This window comes from Phytophthora ramorum (assembly GCF_020800215.1).
Source record: "Phytophthora ramorum isolate Pr-102 chromosome Unknown Phyram_PR-102_s0005, whole genome shotgun sequence".
In the NCBI taxonomy this organism is placed as follows: domain Eukaryota; phylum Oomycota; class Peronosporomycetes; order Peronosporales; family Peronosporaceae; genus Phytophthora; species Phytophthora ramorum.
The window spans coordinates 457,379-471,309 of record NW_027150651.1 but is presented as its reverse complement, the minus strand read 5'-3'; the positions used below and the strand labels follow the sequence as shown (position 1 = coordinate 471,309).

General features: G+C 56.8%; 8 protein-coding genes across 8 annotated transcripts; 5 read left to right on the top strand and 3 right to left on the bottom strand.

Annotated features, from left to right (window-relative positions):
• Positions 1-131: 131 nt before the first annotated feature.
• Positions 132-2,084, top strand: KRP23_5820 (Lateral signaling target protein 2-like protein; the record flags this gene model as incomplete). Its single annotated transcript, XM_067890934.1, has 1 exon — positions 132-2,084. One exon carries the CDS (start codon positions 132-134, stop codon positions 2,082-2,084), a length of 1,953 nt encoding a protein of 650 aa, XP_067745338.1.
• An 806-nt stretch (positions 2,085-2,890) lies between these two features.
• On the bottom strand, positions 2,891-4,090 carry KRP23_5819 (Pyruvate dehydrogenase E1 component subunit alpha-1, mitochondrial; the record flags this gene model as incomplete). Its single annotated transcript, XM_067890932.1, has 1 exon — positions 2,891-4,090. One exon carries the CDS (start codon positions 4,088-4,090, stop codon positions 2,891-2,893), a length of 1,200 nt encoding a protein of 399 aa, XP_067745337.1.
• Positions 4,091-5,253: 1,163 nt separating this feature from the next.
• Positions 5,254-7,376, top strand: KRP23_5818 (U4/U6.U5 tri-snRNP-associated protein 2; the record flags this gene model as incomplete). The annotated part of the gene is made up of 9 exons (XM_067890931.1): positions 5,254-5,862; positions 5,924-6,040; positions 6,117-6,268; positions 6,334-6,403; positions 6,473-6,732; positions 6,806-6,857; positions 6,947-7,008; positions 7,086-7,200; positions 7,269-7,376. 9 exons carry the CDS (start codon positions 5,254-5,256, stop codon positions 7,374-7,376), a joined length of 1,545 nt encoding a protein of 514 aa, XP_067745336.1.
• Positions 7,377-7,427: 51 nt separating this feature from the next.
• Positions 7,428-9,234, bottom strand: KRP23_5817 (Spastin; the record flags this gene model as incomplete). Its single annotated transcript, XM_067890930.1, has 9 exons — positions 7,428-7,759; positions 7,846-7,969; positions 8,039-8,216; positions 8,275-8,329; positions 8,395-8,488; positions 8,561-8,692; positions 8,771-8,821; positions 8,901-9,016; positions 9,090-9,234. 9 exons carry the CDS (start codon positions 9,232-9,234, stop codon positions 7,428-7,430), a joined length of 1,227 nt encoding a protein of 408 aa, XP_067745335.1.
• Positions 9,235-9,337: 103 nt separating this feature from the next.
• Positions 9,338-10,280, top strand: KRP23_5816 (Elongation factor P; the record flags this gene model as incomplete). Its single annotated transcript, XM_067890929.1, has 5 exons — positions 9,338-9,422; positions 9,516-9,619; positions 9,675-9,833; positions 9,917-10,051; positions 10,128-10,280. The coding sequence occupies 5 exons, from the start codon at positions 9,338-9,340 to the stop codon at positions 10,278-10,280; spliced, it is 636 nt and encodes a 211-aa protein (XP_067745334.1).
• Positions 10,281-10,677: 397 nt separating this feature from the next.
• KRP23_5815 (uncharacterized protein) lies at positions 10,678-11,373 on the top strand (the record flags this gene model as incomplete). Its single annotated transcript, XM_067890928.1, has 1 exon — positions 10,678-11,373. The coding sequence occupies one exon, from the start codon at positions 10,678-10,680 to the stop codon at positions 11,371-11,373; it is 696 nt and encodes a 231-aa protein (XP_067745333.1).
• A 307-nt stretch (positions 11,374-11,680) lies between these two features.
• On the top strand, positions 11,681-12,398 carry KRP23_5814 (uncharacterized protein; the record flags this gene model as incomplete). The annotated part of the gene is made up of 5 exons (XM_067890927.1): positions 11,681-11,711; positions 11,765-11,853; positions 11,922-12,057; positions 12,120-12,247; positions 12,342-12,398. The coding sequence occupies 5 exons, from the start codon at positions 11,681-11,683 to the stop codon at positions 12,396-12,398; spliced, it is 441 nt and encodes a 146-aa protein (XP_067745332.1).
• Positions 12,399-12,454: 56 nt separating this feature from the next.
• On the bottom strand, positions 12,455-13,891 carry KRP23_5813 (putative protein phosphatase 2C 45; the record flags this gene model as incomplete). Its single annotated transcript, XM_067890926.1, has 1 exon — positions 12,455-13,891. One exon carries the CDS (start codon positions 13,889-13,891, stop codon positions 12,455-12,457), a length of 1,437 nt encoding a protein of 478 aa, XP_067745331.1.
• Positions 13,892-13,931: the final 40 nt, after the last annotated feature.

The window sequence follows — 13,931 nt, the reverse complement described above, 5'->3', positions numbered from 1 at the left end:
AGCCGTTCGCGCTAAATAGGGCTTTGCGTGGGGGCTGTTACGTGCGACGAGAACGCTCGGGCTCAGTTTCGCATTTGAGCTTTCGAGTTCATGCGCGACGCCTCCTCCTTCGCCCTTTGAGTCCATTTGCCATGACAGACTACAGCTCCAGCACCGGATCCCCGCTGACCGGGACCCCGTTGACGCCTCGCTCGCTCTCCAGCTTCGGCTCCTCGAACGGATCCGACGACAGCGACGCCGATGAGAGCTCAGAAATGTGCGTCAAGGAGCGCGAACGCCTCACGACGGTGGCCAAGCGCATGACCGAGAGCCTCCTGGAAGCCACCGACCTGCTCGGTGGCATCCCCTGGTCGCTCGTGCACGAAAAGCACGGCATCTCGCTCTTCCGCGCTGACGCCACCAACGCCGCCACCAACGTGCCGTGCAACGTGCACGCCGTGTGCAAGTTCGCGTGCGACATCGAAGACGTAGCAGCGTCCCTCATCACGCCGACGACGGCGTCGTTCAAGCGGATGATGGCCATGCTGTCGTCGGACTTCCTGGACGGCGCAGTGGTGCAGAACATCGTGGAGCCGACGGCGGCCAACCCGCACCGCTACGTCGCTCTCAAGTGGGCCGCGTTCAAGAGCTCGGGCCCGTTCGCCAAGGACCGGGACCTGCTCATGCTCGAGTACGTCGACATGATCGAAGACGCACAGGGTCAGATGATCGCCTTTCGCATCATGGAGTCCGTGGACACACCCGCCGGGTTCTCCAAGTACGCCGAGTCGCCCAAGTACACGCGCGACCTCGTGCCGCTCATGGGCTTCATGTATCACTCGACCAAGAGGTCGGGCGAGCTACGCATGACGTACACGTGCACGTTCGACAAGAATGGAGACCTCCCGGCGTGGGTCGCCAACTCGGCCATTCAGTCGCACGTGGAGAAGTGCATCAACGGCATCCTCAAGTACACCGAGAGCTTCCGCGTGGGCCGCGAGGAGATTGTGCTCCCGCAGCAAGTGATCCCCATGAGCGAGCTGGATCACTGCCGCATCTGCTCCAAGAAGTTCTGTGTGCGTCGCCGCCGCTACAACTGCCTCAAGTGCGGCGAAGTCTGCTGCAGCTCGTGCAGCTCTGTACGCAGCGCACACGTGCCTGAAATTGGCGAGCGGCAGCTACGCGTCTGCACGGCGTGCGTCATTGAAGCCCGTCGGTCGTCGCGCAACACAGCCAGCGGCATGGAACCCCCGTCCACCCCGTCGTTCAGCAGCACCACGGGCTCGAATCAGTTCTTCGCCGACACGAACGAGAGCACCCGAGTGCTCGGCCGTGCACAGAGCTTCTCAGTCGCCAGCGGTGAACCGAAGCAGCAACCTCCTAAGCGCCGGTCGTACGACAACCTGCTCGACCCCGTGCGCTCCCGCCTCATCGAGTACAAGACTTTCTCGTCAGGAAACGACGAGGGCCACAGCACGACTGGCTCGGCCATTGGAGTGCCCAAGGCCAGCTTCCCGAGCCGCTCCTTCAGCGACGGCCTCGTCATGCGCAACAAGGCGCTGTTCGCAGCCAAGCGCCGTGGCAGTCCGGCCGACTTGGCCATCTCGCTCGAGGCCTTCCGTCTGCACCAAATGCGCATGGGCAACGCCGAGCGTCAGCCCGAGGACGGATCGGACGACAACGACAATACTGACGATGAATCCTCGACGTCGTCCTCCTCCACGTCACCCACGTACTCGATCGTGAGGCCTTTGCCTGTAGAGGGGCGTTCGCGCATTCAACTCGCATGCGAGAACAACCAAGAGCTATCGACGGAAGACGATAGCGACAAGTTCGAGTTCAACGAGGCCATGGCGCGCGCTAACAACATCATCGTGGCAGCCAACTACGCCAACAGTTTGGCGCAGCAAGCCCGCTCGCTCTCGCACTTCCGCGTCGTGGCACTGCAGCAGGAGCACGTGTTCATGGCCCCCATGCTCCGAAATGGAGGCGTCAATACGAGCAGCAGCAGCAACAGGAATGGTCCGATTGTGCGTCGTCGACCCCGTCACCGCCGTCACGGCAGCGACTTGGAAGCGGCTGGAGCCGTGCTGTATTCCAACTAAGACGCCATTCGCTTCAGCCGTTCGGGGAAATATGACGACGGCGACGCAAGTATCAAGACGCACCACGCGGCCGACCGTGAACTATATAGTTAGTGGTGAAGTACATGTAGTGTAGAAAAATATGCGCGGCCGTAGGTGGAGGAGAAGCATGTGCACGTGGACGGCCACGGCCAGAGTGACCTTGCATTATAGTATCGTAAACGCTTCAACATGGGAATTGAGCAGCTTCTTCCAATGTGCCTGTGTCGAGTGGTGGATGGCGGCGAAATTGATGCACATCATTTTTTCTGCTTGGTGTCAAAGGCAACACGGTTTGACGGGTGCAACGCACTCGACACAGCGGTCTATGTCCGTCTTGCCTGGCAGGATTTGCATCTTCGCGATGCTGTGACCAACAACGACGGTGGTTCTGTTTCCGACGCGTGTGGACTCCACACGCTCCACACTGTGGAGACGGAGATACCCACCACCACGCGCTCGGCAGAGCTATGCAGCAACACCACCCAACGTTGGAAGAAGATGTGGGATCGGCATGCAGGAGCCGATTGCATCACGCGGACGCACGCAAGTCAAAGTGTACGAGGCAAATGTGGTCGCGTTCCGCGTTTACATATTCAGCCGGATTAATGTCCTAGAGCTAAGCTTCGATGCCAGCAGAGCACTCGACGCCATGCCAGCAGCGAGCCGAAAATCAAGCGAGGAAACACGAGGCGACGCAGCGCAGCTTCTACCGCTTGTCGAGGCGCTTGGTCCTGAAGAGGGGCGGGGGGTCCTCTCGCCGCTTCGTGGTCTCCACCGCTGAGCGCTTACTGGCGCTTGCCGTTGTACAGGCTCTTGGCGTAGTCGGGGAAACGGATGAAGGGCGGGTACACGTTGTTGCCCTTGTCGTCCGCGTACACACCCTCGAAAGCCTCCGACTCCTCGGGCTTGCTCGAGGCCTTGGCCTCCTTGGTGGCCTTGACGACCTCGGCGCGCACCTTCTTCTCCAGGTCCTTGATCTCGTCGGCAGTCGCGAGCTCCGACTCGATCATGCGCTTCTTAACGAGCTCAATGGGGTCGCGCGACGCACGCATCTGCGAGATCTCGTCACGGTTACGGTACGTCACGCCGGGGTCCGACATGGAGTGGCCGTGGTAGCGATACGTGTTCATCTCGACGAAGATGGGGCCCTTGCCCTCGCCGCACCACTGCTTGAGGAACTTGGTGCACTCGCGCACGGCGAGCACGTCGTTGCCGTCGCACTTGATGCCGGGGATCTTGTTGCCCATGGTGTAGTACTCGTCGTTGTGCGACGAGCGCTTGGAGGACGTGCCCATGCCGTAGTGGTTGTTCTCAATGCAGAAAATCACGGGCAGCTTCCAGAGCGCAGCCATGTTGGAGGCCTCGAACACCTGACCCTGGTTGGACGCGCCGTCGCCGAACATGGTGATGGCGCAGGGCATGAGGCCCTCGCCGTTGTGGTTGTACTTGCTGGCAAAACCCAGACCCGTGCCCACAGGCACTTGGGCGCCGACGATGCCCTGGCCGCCGTAGAAGTTGGCCTTCTTGTTGTAGAAGTGCATGGAGCCACCCTTGCCTCCCGTGGCGCCTTCCCCCCTGCCGAAGAGCTCGGCGAGCACGTCCTTGACCTGGGCGCCACGCGCGAGCATGATGCAGTGGTTACGGTACGACGTGATCCACGAGTCCGTGCGCTCGAGCGCGGCCTCGACGCCCGTGGCCACGGCCTCCTGACCGTCGTACAGGTGGCAGAAGCCGCGGATGGTACGCGCCTTGTACTCGTTGTCGTTCGTGATCTCCATGCGGCGCATCGTGTACATGAGCTTGTAGTAGCTCAGCATCTCCTCGCGGGTCGTCACGGCGAAATCGGCGGGGCCTTCCTCGAGACGGTGCAGCTCGAAAGGCTGGGCGAAGTCGAACTTGACCTCGCCCGAGGCGGCGCTGAAGGCGCGCGAGGCGGGAGCGGCGGCGCGGGCCAGCGCGGCGGTGGAGCGGCGGAGCATCATCATCTCGACTGTACGGAAGCGCTTCCTTTCTGCTTGGAGGATTGAGGAGTGGACGGCTCGGACGCTGCTTGGACCAGCGTCCGCCGCAAAAACCGCGCGGGTGTCCTGCAAAGTACGAAATCCCCCTCCTGACGTCACCCATCCGATTGGGTCAAATCATCCACAATGTGCAGTGCATTAATTGACTGGGCGGCACTCATATCGGGGCGCCTGCGAGATGATGGATGAAGGCTTCCCAGAGGAAGTCTCGGTGATACCATCGAGGACGGAATGCGCTTGTAGTATAAGATAGACGCGGCACTTGAGTACCATGACGACGGTCTCTCGGGTGTGCCTTTGCCGAGGCGATGGGAAGAGCGGAAACACTGGCGAGTTGTATGGAATCTGCATAGACGCCACTTCGGACGGGTCATCCCTCCCCGCAGCTCGCTTTGCGGCGGTGCACATGCCAACGATTCGGGCATTACCCATCATTCTTTTCGTCCAATCCTGAAGCATTAACGTTTTATTATCCAATCAATTTCACAGTTCGCTTCAACATCCGAAGCTCAAGACGATACTCCAAGACATTACAGATACCAACGAGACACTGTCATGGGCTAGCCTAGCGGTGCTAGGTGTTCAACAACCGTGTAGCAGGGCTCGAGACGTTGGTGTTCCAAGCTGGACTGCCTTCGACAGCGATGGCGTAGCTTCAGAGAATACCAGGGAGACTGTACCTGAACATTCATGCATAGGCTCTGTGACCACCACGAGTGGAACAGGCACGCTCCGTCACATGCGGCTCGCAGCGTGTACTTACCGGTGGTTCCAAGGTGGAGGTGCCAGCTAAATTCTGGTTGGATCTGGTGCAAGTCGCATCATGTACTTGCAATGATGAACTGTCAAGTGTGGTGTGGCTCCTGCTCGCATCACACTATCCACCTGCAACAGCAACTTTTGTGGACATCATACTAACGCGCCACGATGATGGCAAGAAGAAGGGAAATGCAACCAGTGAACCCAGATGCACACAAGTACAACAATGGAGGCAAGTATTGGCATCGTGAAGAGCTGAAATGCCGCCAAGTAGTCGCCTTGCCTGAGTTCGACATCGTGTCCGCAAATGATTGTACTCAATACACCATTTTCATAGGCTAAAAACTGCAGTGGGAATCAATAAGCCGATGGCCGCCAAGCGCAAGGCCGATGCCGATGCCGACGGCGCCGCCGCCGCCGCCAAGCGCCGCAAGTGTCCCTACCTGGACACTATCCACCCGCAGCTGCTGGACTTCGACTTCGAGAAGGTTTGCTCCGTGAGCCTCTCAGACCAGAACGTCTACGCTTGCCTCGTGTGCGGCAAGTACTTCAAGGGCCGCGGCCGCAACACGCACGCCTTCACGCACTCAGTGCAGAGCAGCCACCACGTGTTCATCAACCTCCAGACGGACCGCATCTACTGCCTGCCGGACAACTACGAGGTAGTGGACAACACGCTCAAGCCTGTGCAGGACGCGCTGCGCCCGACGTTCGAGGCCGCGCAGGTCGCCAGGCTCGACCAGAACCGCATCCTGGCGCAGGACGCCTTCGGCGTGTCCTACCTACCAGGTTTCATCGGCCTCAACAACCTCAAGCACACGGATTACATCAACGTGGTGGTGCAGGCGCTGGCCCACGTACCGCCGCTGCGAGACTTCTTCCTGGCCGACAAGGTGGGCAAGGTCAAGTCCAAGCTGGTGTTGCGCTTCGGAGAGCTGCTGCGCAAAATGTGGAGCCCACACAACTTCAAGAACACGGTGCGTGATGGGGTAATGGGGAGATGTTGTAGTTGGATACGTGTTGACTGTGGTGGTGTAGATCAGTCCGCATGAGCTGGTGCAGGAGATTTCGGTGAGCAGCAAGAAAAGGTTTCACGTCGGAACGCAGAACGAGAGTGTAGAACTGCTGGCATGGCTACTGAACGAGCTACATAGGGTAAGCTCCAGACTGAGTGGGGAGGAGGGGGGGGGGGATTCGACTAATGGCACAACACGGTATGCTGTGCTTGTAGGGTCTCGGCGGATCACACAAACCAGGGAGCAGTATCATCCACAAGTGTTTCCAGGGTTTCGTGGAAGTGACAACGGACGATGAAACGAAAGCTGCATCGGTGGATCTAGCGGAGCGCGAATCAGCTGTCACGACCACTGTGTCGCCGTGTTTGTAAGTTGGCAGCGCATGTTGCATATGAGCGTTTGATATTGACTTTCATACTGCTGTGTTTTTAGGATGATGGCATTGGACTTACCGCCGACACCGTTGTTCAAGGACTCTCAAGGTGGAAACATCATTCCTCAAGTAAGGAATCTGTAGATATTGTTTTGCTGGACTTCTGAAACTAACGCGCAAGATGGTGTGTTGGAGTAGATCCCGCTGTTCACGGTGCTTGAGAAGTACAATGGCTCCCATGTCACTCACGTGCTCCAGGGATCTCATCGCCTGAAAAAGACGTACCGGATCGACTCGCTGCCAGCGTACCTGATCTTCCACGTAAAGCGTTTCACACGGAACAACTTTTTCATAGAGAAGAACCCGACAATCGTAAATTTCCCAGTGAAGAATCTCGAGCTGCGAGACTACTTGAAGCTGGACCAGAGCCTTCCGTCAGAGGAAGATCTTCGCAGCAAGTACGTTTCAACATACAACCTTTTTGGCAGGATATAGTCGCTAACTCTCGCCCGTTCTCGACGCTCTTCTCAGGTCAATCTCCGAGCTACGAGCTCTTCTGCGCCAACATAAACAGTCAACGGAGGTGCGATTCTGTCATGACATCGATTTCGGTACAAGACGAAAAACAGCGATCTAAATGTGCTCTGTTGATGCCATGCTTTGCGATAACAGGATTGTGTTGAGAAGGCTGACGTGGTTGAGAAGATTTTGCGTGTCGTGCTTCCATCTACCAAGTGCGTGCCAATTACTATGTAGTTTGCGGTAGCTTGTGACACAGGTCACTTACGCATTGGCATGTTGTTGTCTGTAGATACAACTTGGTTGCGAATATCTGCCACGACAGCCCAGTGACAACTGGCCAAGAAGCAGCGCTCAAGACGAATCCCCTGACAGAAGGAAGTTATCGTGTCCACGTTCAGAATAGAGTACGTCACTCAATCGTGCTGGAAGGAATGACATTATCCGTGCTGATGTATTACATGGTGTGCGTCAGGCAACCGAGCAGTGGTACGAAATCCAAGATTTGCACGTCCAGGAAACGATGCCGCAGCTTATCGGTGTGTCCGAGTCGTACTTGATGATCTACGAGCGGAAGGCGTAAGCATTCCTGAAAATATACCAGCGAGCGCACTCATCTACCATGGTACACTCGTCATACTGCGGACACTCCGTATTGTTCGTTCCACGCGACCAAAGCCTCTATTGTTGTCGAGGACACACTTGGTCGGACTCGTGTGAGTGCCACCTGGAAGTCAGATGCGTTGATCTCGCGCACATCCTCGGTTTTTACGTCAGCAACTTTTGCCCCAAGCTCGCGAATGGGACCTAACGCGGCATCCTTGCACACAGCCTTGAGATCACTGCCAGAGTAACGGTCAGTCGCCTTGACGATGTGCTTGACATCCTTTGACGACAAGGAGAATTTCTGGCTACTAAGCAAGCGCCGGATAAGTCCTTCCCGAGAAGTAGAATCCGGGAGGGGCACTGAGGTGATGGTTCATCAAAAGCATGTTAAACGCCTGTGAGGGCAATACACGGGTTCCCACTGCGGAAAGGCAGACACTGCGTACCGTAAATGCGCTTCTCCAGGCGTCGTACGATAGCTTCGTCGAGTTCCTGAGGGAGATTCGTTGCTCCCATGACAAGGATTCGATCCTCCTGGGACGATGCTGCTCCGTCAAGCTCAGTGAAAAACTGCATTGGCAGTTACAGTAGAATATGTCAGCATATTGCACTGCAAATGGTGTGGCGCTGGGGCTGTACCTGGTTCTTAATTCTGCGACTTGCATCGTTTTCAGACGCTGACCTTGTCGACAGCAAAGCGTCGATTTCGTCCATAAAAACTACAGAAGGCTGGAGCTCCCGAGCCATCTCAAAAAGCGCTCGCACTAGCTTTTCACCTTCTCCCACCCACTTGGACGTCAGTGATGACGCGGAAATACTACAACAGCATCCGTCAGCAACGCATATCGGTCAACAGTCAATACGTAGCTGCATACTTGAAGAATGTTGCATTCGCCTCTGTAGCGACAGCCTTCGCCAGCAACGTTTTTCCTAGCAACATCAAGGCAAGAAGTGAAAGCAGTTCGTATCACGTGCAAAACACGACAAGCACATACCTGTGCCTGGAGGTCCAAAGAGCAGTACTCCACGAGGCGGAGCTCGCAAGCCCGTGAATAAGTCGGGACGCAACGTCGGCAAAATGACAGCTTCCTACCTCACACCACGTCCATGCTTAACACCATAACACAGATCAAATAGGACATGCAATCCCTGTTGCCAAACCTGCAAAATCTGCTTTGCAACGTCCAGCCCAGCAATATCCGTCCAATGCACTCCTGGTGAGTGGTCCATCACCTCGTCTAAAATGGTATGTGCATGCTCCGCATGCTGTTTCGAGTACCCCGCTCTCAGTTGCTGCAAAAAGTCAACAACAACGAACGTCAGCAACGAAAAAAACTTCAGCTGCAACTTGTCATGTATAACTTTCTAAACCTGCCGGTCACTTGCAGTGCGTCCCTCCTGTTCAGCTGACGGCGGTGCATCCTATATCCAGCAACATAACAAAAAAACACAATCAGAAGCTTCCCCCTTGGTGGAATCTCCTTCCAGTCTCGCCGCCAACCTGCGTCTGCTGCTTGCGCGCTTGTTCCGCCGTCCAGTCCTTGAGGTACTCGGCCCTCTGCATGTACTCGTTGATCTTCCGCCGCATGCGCGTCTTGGATTCCTCGTCCTGCAGATCTGCAGTCGGATAAAATCACTCAAAACACCTCAGAAAGACACACAAGAGCAGCTTCTAACGGCTTCAACATACGCGCCAGCTGCGCCATCATTTTCTCGATTCCCGACGCGTACAGGCCCACCGCCTCCTGATACTTCCCCGCTTTGTCCGCCGCCACGGCTGCCTCGATCGCCTTCTGGATCGCGTCCTGGGGCTGTCGACCGCGCCACAAGAACATTTTGGCGATTAATGAAGCCAAAATTGAAGAATGAGTCAGAATCCAGGAAGTACAGATCGGACCAATCAGAGACACCGAAAATGAGAGGCGCTTATTTCCTGACATGATGCTTCGGCGAGCTATCAACCAGATCGCGCGCGCGGCGACACCTGCCCGCGGCTATGGAGTGCGCTTTGCCACGATCAATGGTACAATGCTATTCATCACTCGCAGATCTATCATATCTTGGCCGTTATGTCGTCGGAATCCTTGAACTGACTGCGCTACGCTCGACTGAACAGGCAACCAAGTCCGCGCCGGCATGGCGCTCGATATCGACGGCAAAATCTACCGCGTTGGCAAGAATCAGCACGTGAAGCCCGGCAAGGGCGGGGCGTACGTACAGGTGCGTTCAAACGAAGCTTCTTGCGTCGAATTTAGCTTATGGGCGGGTGCTGTAGGCGGAGCTGAAGGAGATTAAGACCGGCGCCAAGATGAACCGCCGCTTCCGCGCCGCGGAGACCGTAAACAAGGCGCCGCTGGGCCCGGACGAGGCGTTCCAGTTCCTGTACTACAATGGAGACCACCTGGTCATCATGCACAGCGGCAACTTCGAGCAGGTGTGGCGTGCTGCTCCAGTTGAAGCTGCTGCAAGATCGAAATTGACGCTTGTTGTTGTTGATGATACTGCTGCTGCTGGCAGATGGAGATCGAGCGCGGTCTGTTTTCCGGTCGCCAGCTGGAGTTTCTGCAGGAGGGCATGTCGCTGTCGCTGCAGATCATCGAGGGCGACGTGCTGTGGGCCAACATGCCCGAACACGTGACGCTGGAGGTGACGGTGAGTACAGTTTCTCTTCGTGGCCGGAACGCCGTACCAGTGACTGAACGATATTCTGTTTCGTCGTATCTGGCAGAAAACCACTCCCAAGGGCGTGGCCGACACGGCGCTGAGCGTCAAGGACGCGACGCTGGAGAATGGCGCCGTGGTGAAGGTGCCACTGTTCATAGAGATCGGCAACAAGGTCAAGGTGTCCACCGAAGACGGCGCGTACGTCGACAAGCTCTGAGCGGCGGCGGCAAGTACCGTACGTATGCACACTAACTGCCATATGCATACACCGACACAACGCAGCGATGCGAGGTCCTTGCAGAAGAGACGACACCCACAAGTATGATTGATTTGTCCTCCTGGACACCGCTTTGGTGGATTGAAGATACCTTTGTGCCAGTCCCATTTGACAGCAGAGAACTTGGTTGCAACTTGCTCCACGACCAATTTGTTCATGAAGGCGACGCCACTTTCACCCCGCTGCGATACACCGCCATCGGCAGTGCAGGTGCCGTTCGCGCGCGCTTCGGCGAAACCGTCCCGGTATCGTCAACGTCCTCGAAGGCCTCGCCACCAATCGTTGAGGATCATCAAACGTTTCACAAAAATCATTCCTTCCTTCCTACACACGTCGCATGCTCAGGTCTCGGCGAACATGCGTCCAGCCTGCAGCTGTCTGCGACTCGAGGTCGCGAGAGGACGCCCATAGCCTTATCATTAGCGAAGCGCTCGGAGAAAAATTCGGCCTCGTGCCCGAGGTGCTGATCCGCGACGTCACGAGTTATCCTCGTGCGACCTTCCAGCTTAGCGCGTCTCTACGCCCGTGTCGCTCTTCAGCAGCGTCATTCATCCTTTCGCTCACCCGCACAGCAATGGCCAACGCCAGTGAAAAGGCCTCCGCCGAGCACCAACACCAGCCGCCCGGCGAGTGCCCGCACGCCGTGGCCTCCACCATCATCCAGCGCCACCGCGACAACCGCCAGCGCTTCGACTCGGCCGACTACGAGATGGCGCAACGAGCCTCGGGTCGGTGCACCGGCTGCACATGCGGCAAGTGCGCGCCCACGGACGGCGCAGACCTGGAACAGGAACCGGAGCCGGGCAGTGCTGAGCCCCGCGAGCAGCTGCGGTGCCTGCGTTTGCAGCGCTTCGACTCGGCCGACTGGGCTATGCAGATGCAGCGAGCGCAGGAGACCCCGCAGACCGACGCGCCGCCCACAGAACCCGTTAACGTCGCGCAGGTGCTCATGGACAGGCACGCGCTCAAGACGTGCGCACTCGTCGGCCCAGCGCCCGTCAAGGCCGACGACCAGTACGCAGACAAAGCATAAGATTAGGACCTCGACCCGAAGAAGCCACCACTTTGTAGCTACTATCACACCACACCCTTAATGTACAGCAGTTATCTTACTTTAGTCGGCCTCGTCAATGCCTCCTAGACTCTGTAGCGTCCTCGCGTGGTGGCCGCGCACTGGTTCTGCCCGTGAGGCTTCATCTCCGACCAGACCCGCTTCTCTGCTCCTCTGAGCCATCTTCTCCAGCAAGGAGACTCGCTATTAGCGAGAACAGCGCCTGAGTAGCGTTGCATGAGACAGGATTTTCCAGGAACAAAACAGTGTTCGTCCGTCAACCGGCGCCATGCTGGACGCCGTCAGGAAGCACGCACTAGGTGGGTCTGTGGGCCTGTAATTTCCACCTGGTGGCGGGGCTGACGCTGTGCAGTGATCCTCGTCGCGATTCTGTTCGCCACGTATCGCCTCTCGCGGCTGGAAGGCGAGCGCGGGCGACGTGGAGCTGGCATCGAGCAGGACGTGAGTCAACCACTCGGCCCCTGTGGCTTCAACTGGGTCTGGCGCTGCTGACGTCATGCTTCTCGCAGTTTGAGGCGGTCGTGGGCTTCCTGCACCAGAACCTGGATACCAAGTACCGAGTGCTCCGGGTCTCCCCACCGCCCAACGCCGCGAACAAGCTGCATGCGATGGTTATCAATGGAGGGTTCGCCATCCCACGCGTGGGTACGCACGATCGAGCATTTTCTGCTGTTGTTTGGAGTTTCATTTGTCTTGCGTTCGAGCAGAAGCTGAGGCCTTCGTGGATCAGCAGCTTGCACTTGACCAGCGGAAGCAGAGACGAAGTGATCGGCAGCCTGCTCCTCCAGTACGTTTCCGAGTGTACGATACGGATACGATGACTTCCGTTGCTGAGGTACATCTGCCAGCCTAGTATTTTGTGTTTTAAGCGTTAGGTTGGTGCTACCAACGCGTGAACTCTCTTTCTTCTACATGTATGTGCATTTCAGGCTCTCAAACAACGGAACCTTATCGCCACGTACGAGCAAGGATATCGTCCCAGCTAATACTTCCGTTCAAGGTAGTCCAAGGAATGCAGCAGCTTGATTGCGAAATCGTCTACTCACAGATTGAACATGTCGATCTCCTCCTCCGAGCCATTATCTACCTGTGCTGCTGCTTCGTGAACGCTAAATCTACCTCTCGGGGTACTTGAGTTGACCCCCTTGCTGTTCTCTAGGGCTTGCTGTACCTGAACATCGGACTTCCAGCCGAACTGGACAACCGTAGCAGTGAGGTTATCAACGCTTCCTTTCCTGTACGCAGCTTTCACGACGGCATCAGCGGCAGCTTTGGCATCGTGGAAGTGGGGCAAGACGATATCCACCACGTTCTGCTCACTCAATACATCCCAGATGCCGTCACAGGCTAAGACGAGGAACAAGTCGTCGTGCTGCACTTGGAAGCGCTTCACTTCGGGCTCGCACGAAACAAGCGGCGTCGGAGCCTTCAGAGATCGGTCGCCGAATGCACGCGACACGGCCAGATAAGTGGACGCTTCCTGCTGCATGGCCAGCCCAGCGCCTGCCGCAGAATACACTCGAGATATGCCTGCTATTTTCCCCACGAAGCCGCCAGCTCTTTCGATTCGCTGCTTCTCGTCCGGGCGATCTGGCTTGTGATCACTCGTGAGCGTCACAGCTCGGCCACCACGACATATTACTGCACGGCAATCACCTACGTTCACCGTATAGAAACTCAGTCCACCCGCCGAGCTCTCGCCTGCTTCAGCATTTGCGTCGCCGCCGCTATCACCGGTCGAGTCGGCTAGAAACCAAGCAAGTAGAGCCGTAGAGCCATCCTGCGACGAGTGTTTCAGCAAAATTTGCGAGTCCACGCGCTCGAAGGCGTCCTTGAATGATTTCAAGAAGTGGTTGTGCTGTTCATCAAACCATTCCTGTCGTTCTCCTCGCCGTGTTGCTTCTTCAGCCTCAATTTGCTGCATTTCGGTGTTCATCTGCGAAATAGCGTCAGTAAGTTGGTCGGCCAGAGCGAGCAGCTCATCAGCAGAAGTGTCATTTGAGGTCTCGGACGTGGAGTCTGCGTTCATCGCCTCTACTTCAGCAAGCTGTTGCTGCAACAGCCCTACTTGCTCAACAATGGCATCTTTGCGGCTCCTTTCTTGACCTGAATGCACCTGTAAACGTTGCAGGTCACTCACAGCTTTGGCTCCGATATTCTGGCGCACCGCTGAGGCAGTAGTCTTCACTAGCTGTCGGGTCAGGAAATCTGCTGTAGACGTTCCGCCGTGACCGTCGAAAATCCCGAACACCGGGCCAGGGAAGAACTCGGCCGAGAACACATAACGGTCTTCATTGCTGGTCTTCATACCGGCCCACGACTCTGTTGCGTACCTGAGCCCAGGAATCGAAAAGAGACAATTTTCATCCAGCTCTGGATGACTACATCTAACCTTCTCATCGCTATGGCGGGCGTAGCTCGCTTTCACCTCCCTGTCTAGTTCACAGCCACCCTCGTCGCGGATCTTCCGCTTTGGCATCTTTTGTAAATTGAAGTGGTGTGACCCCTGACAAGTGAAC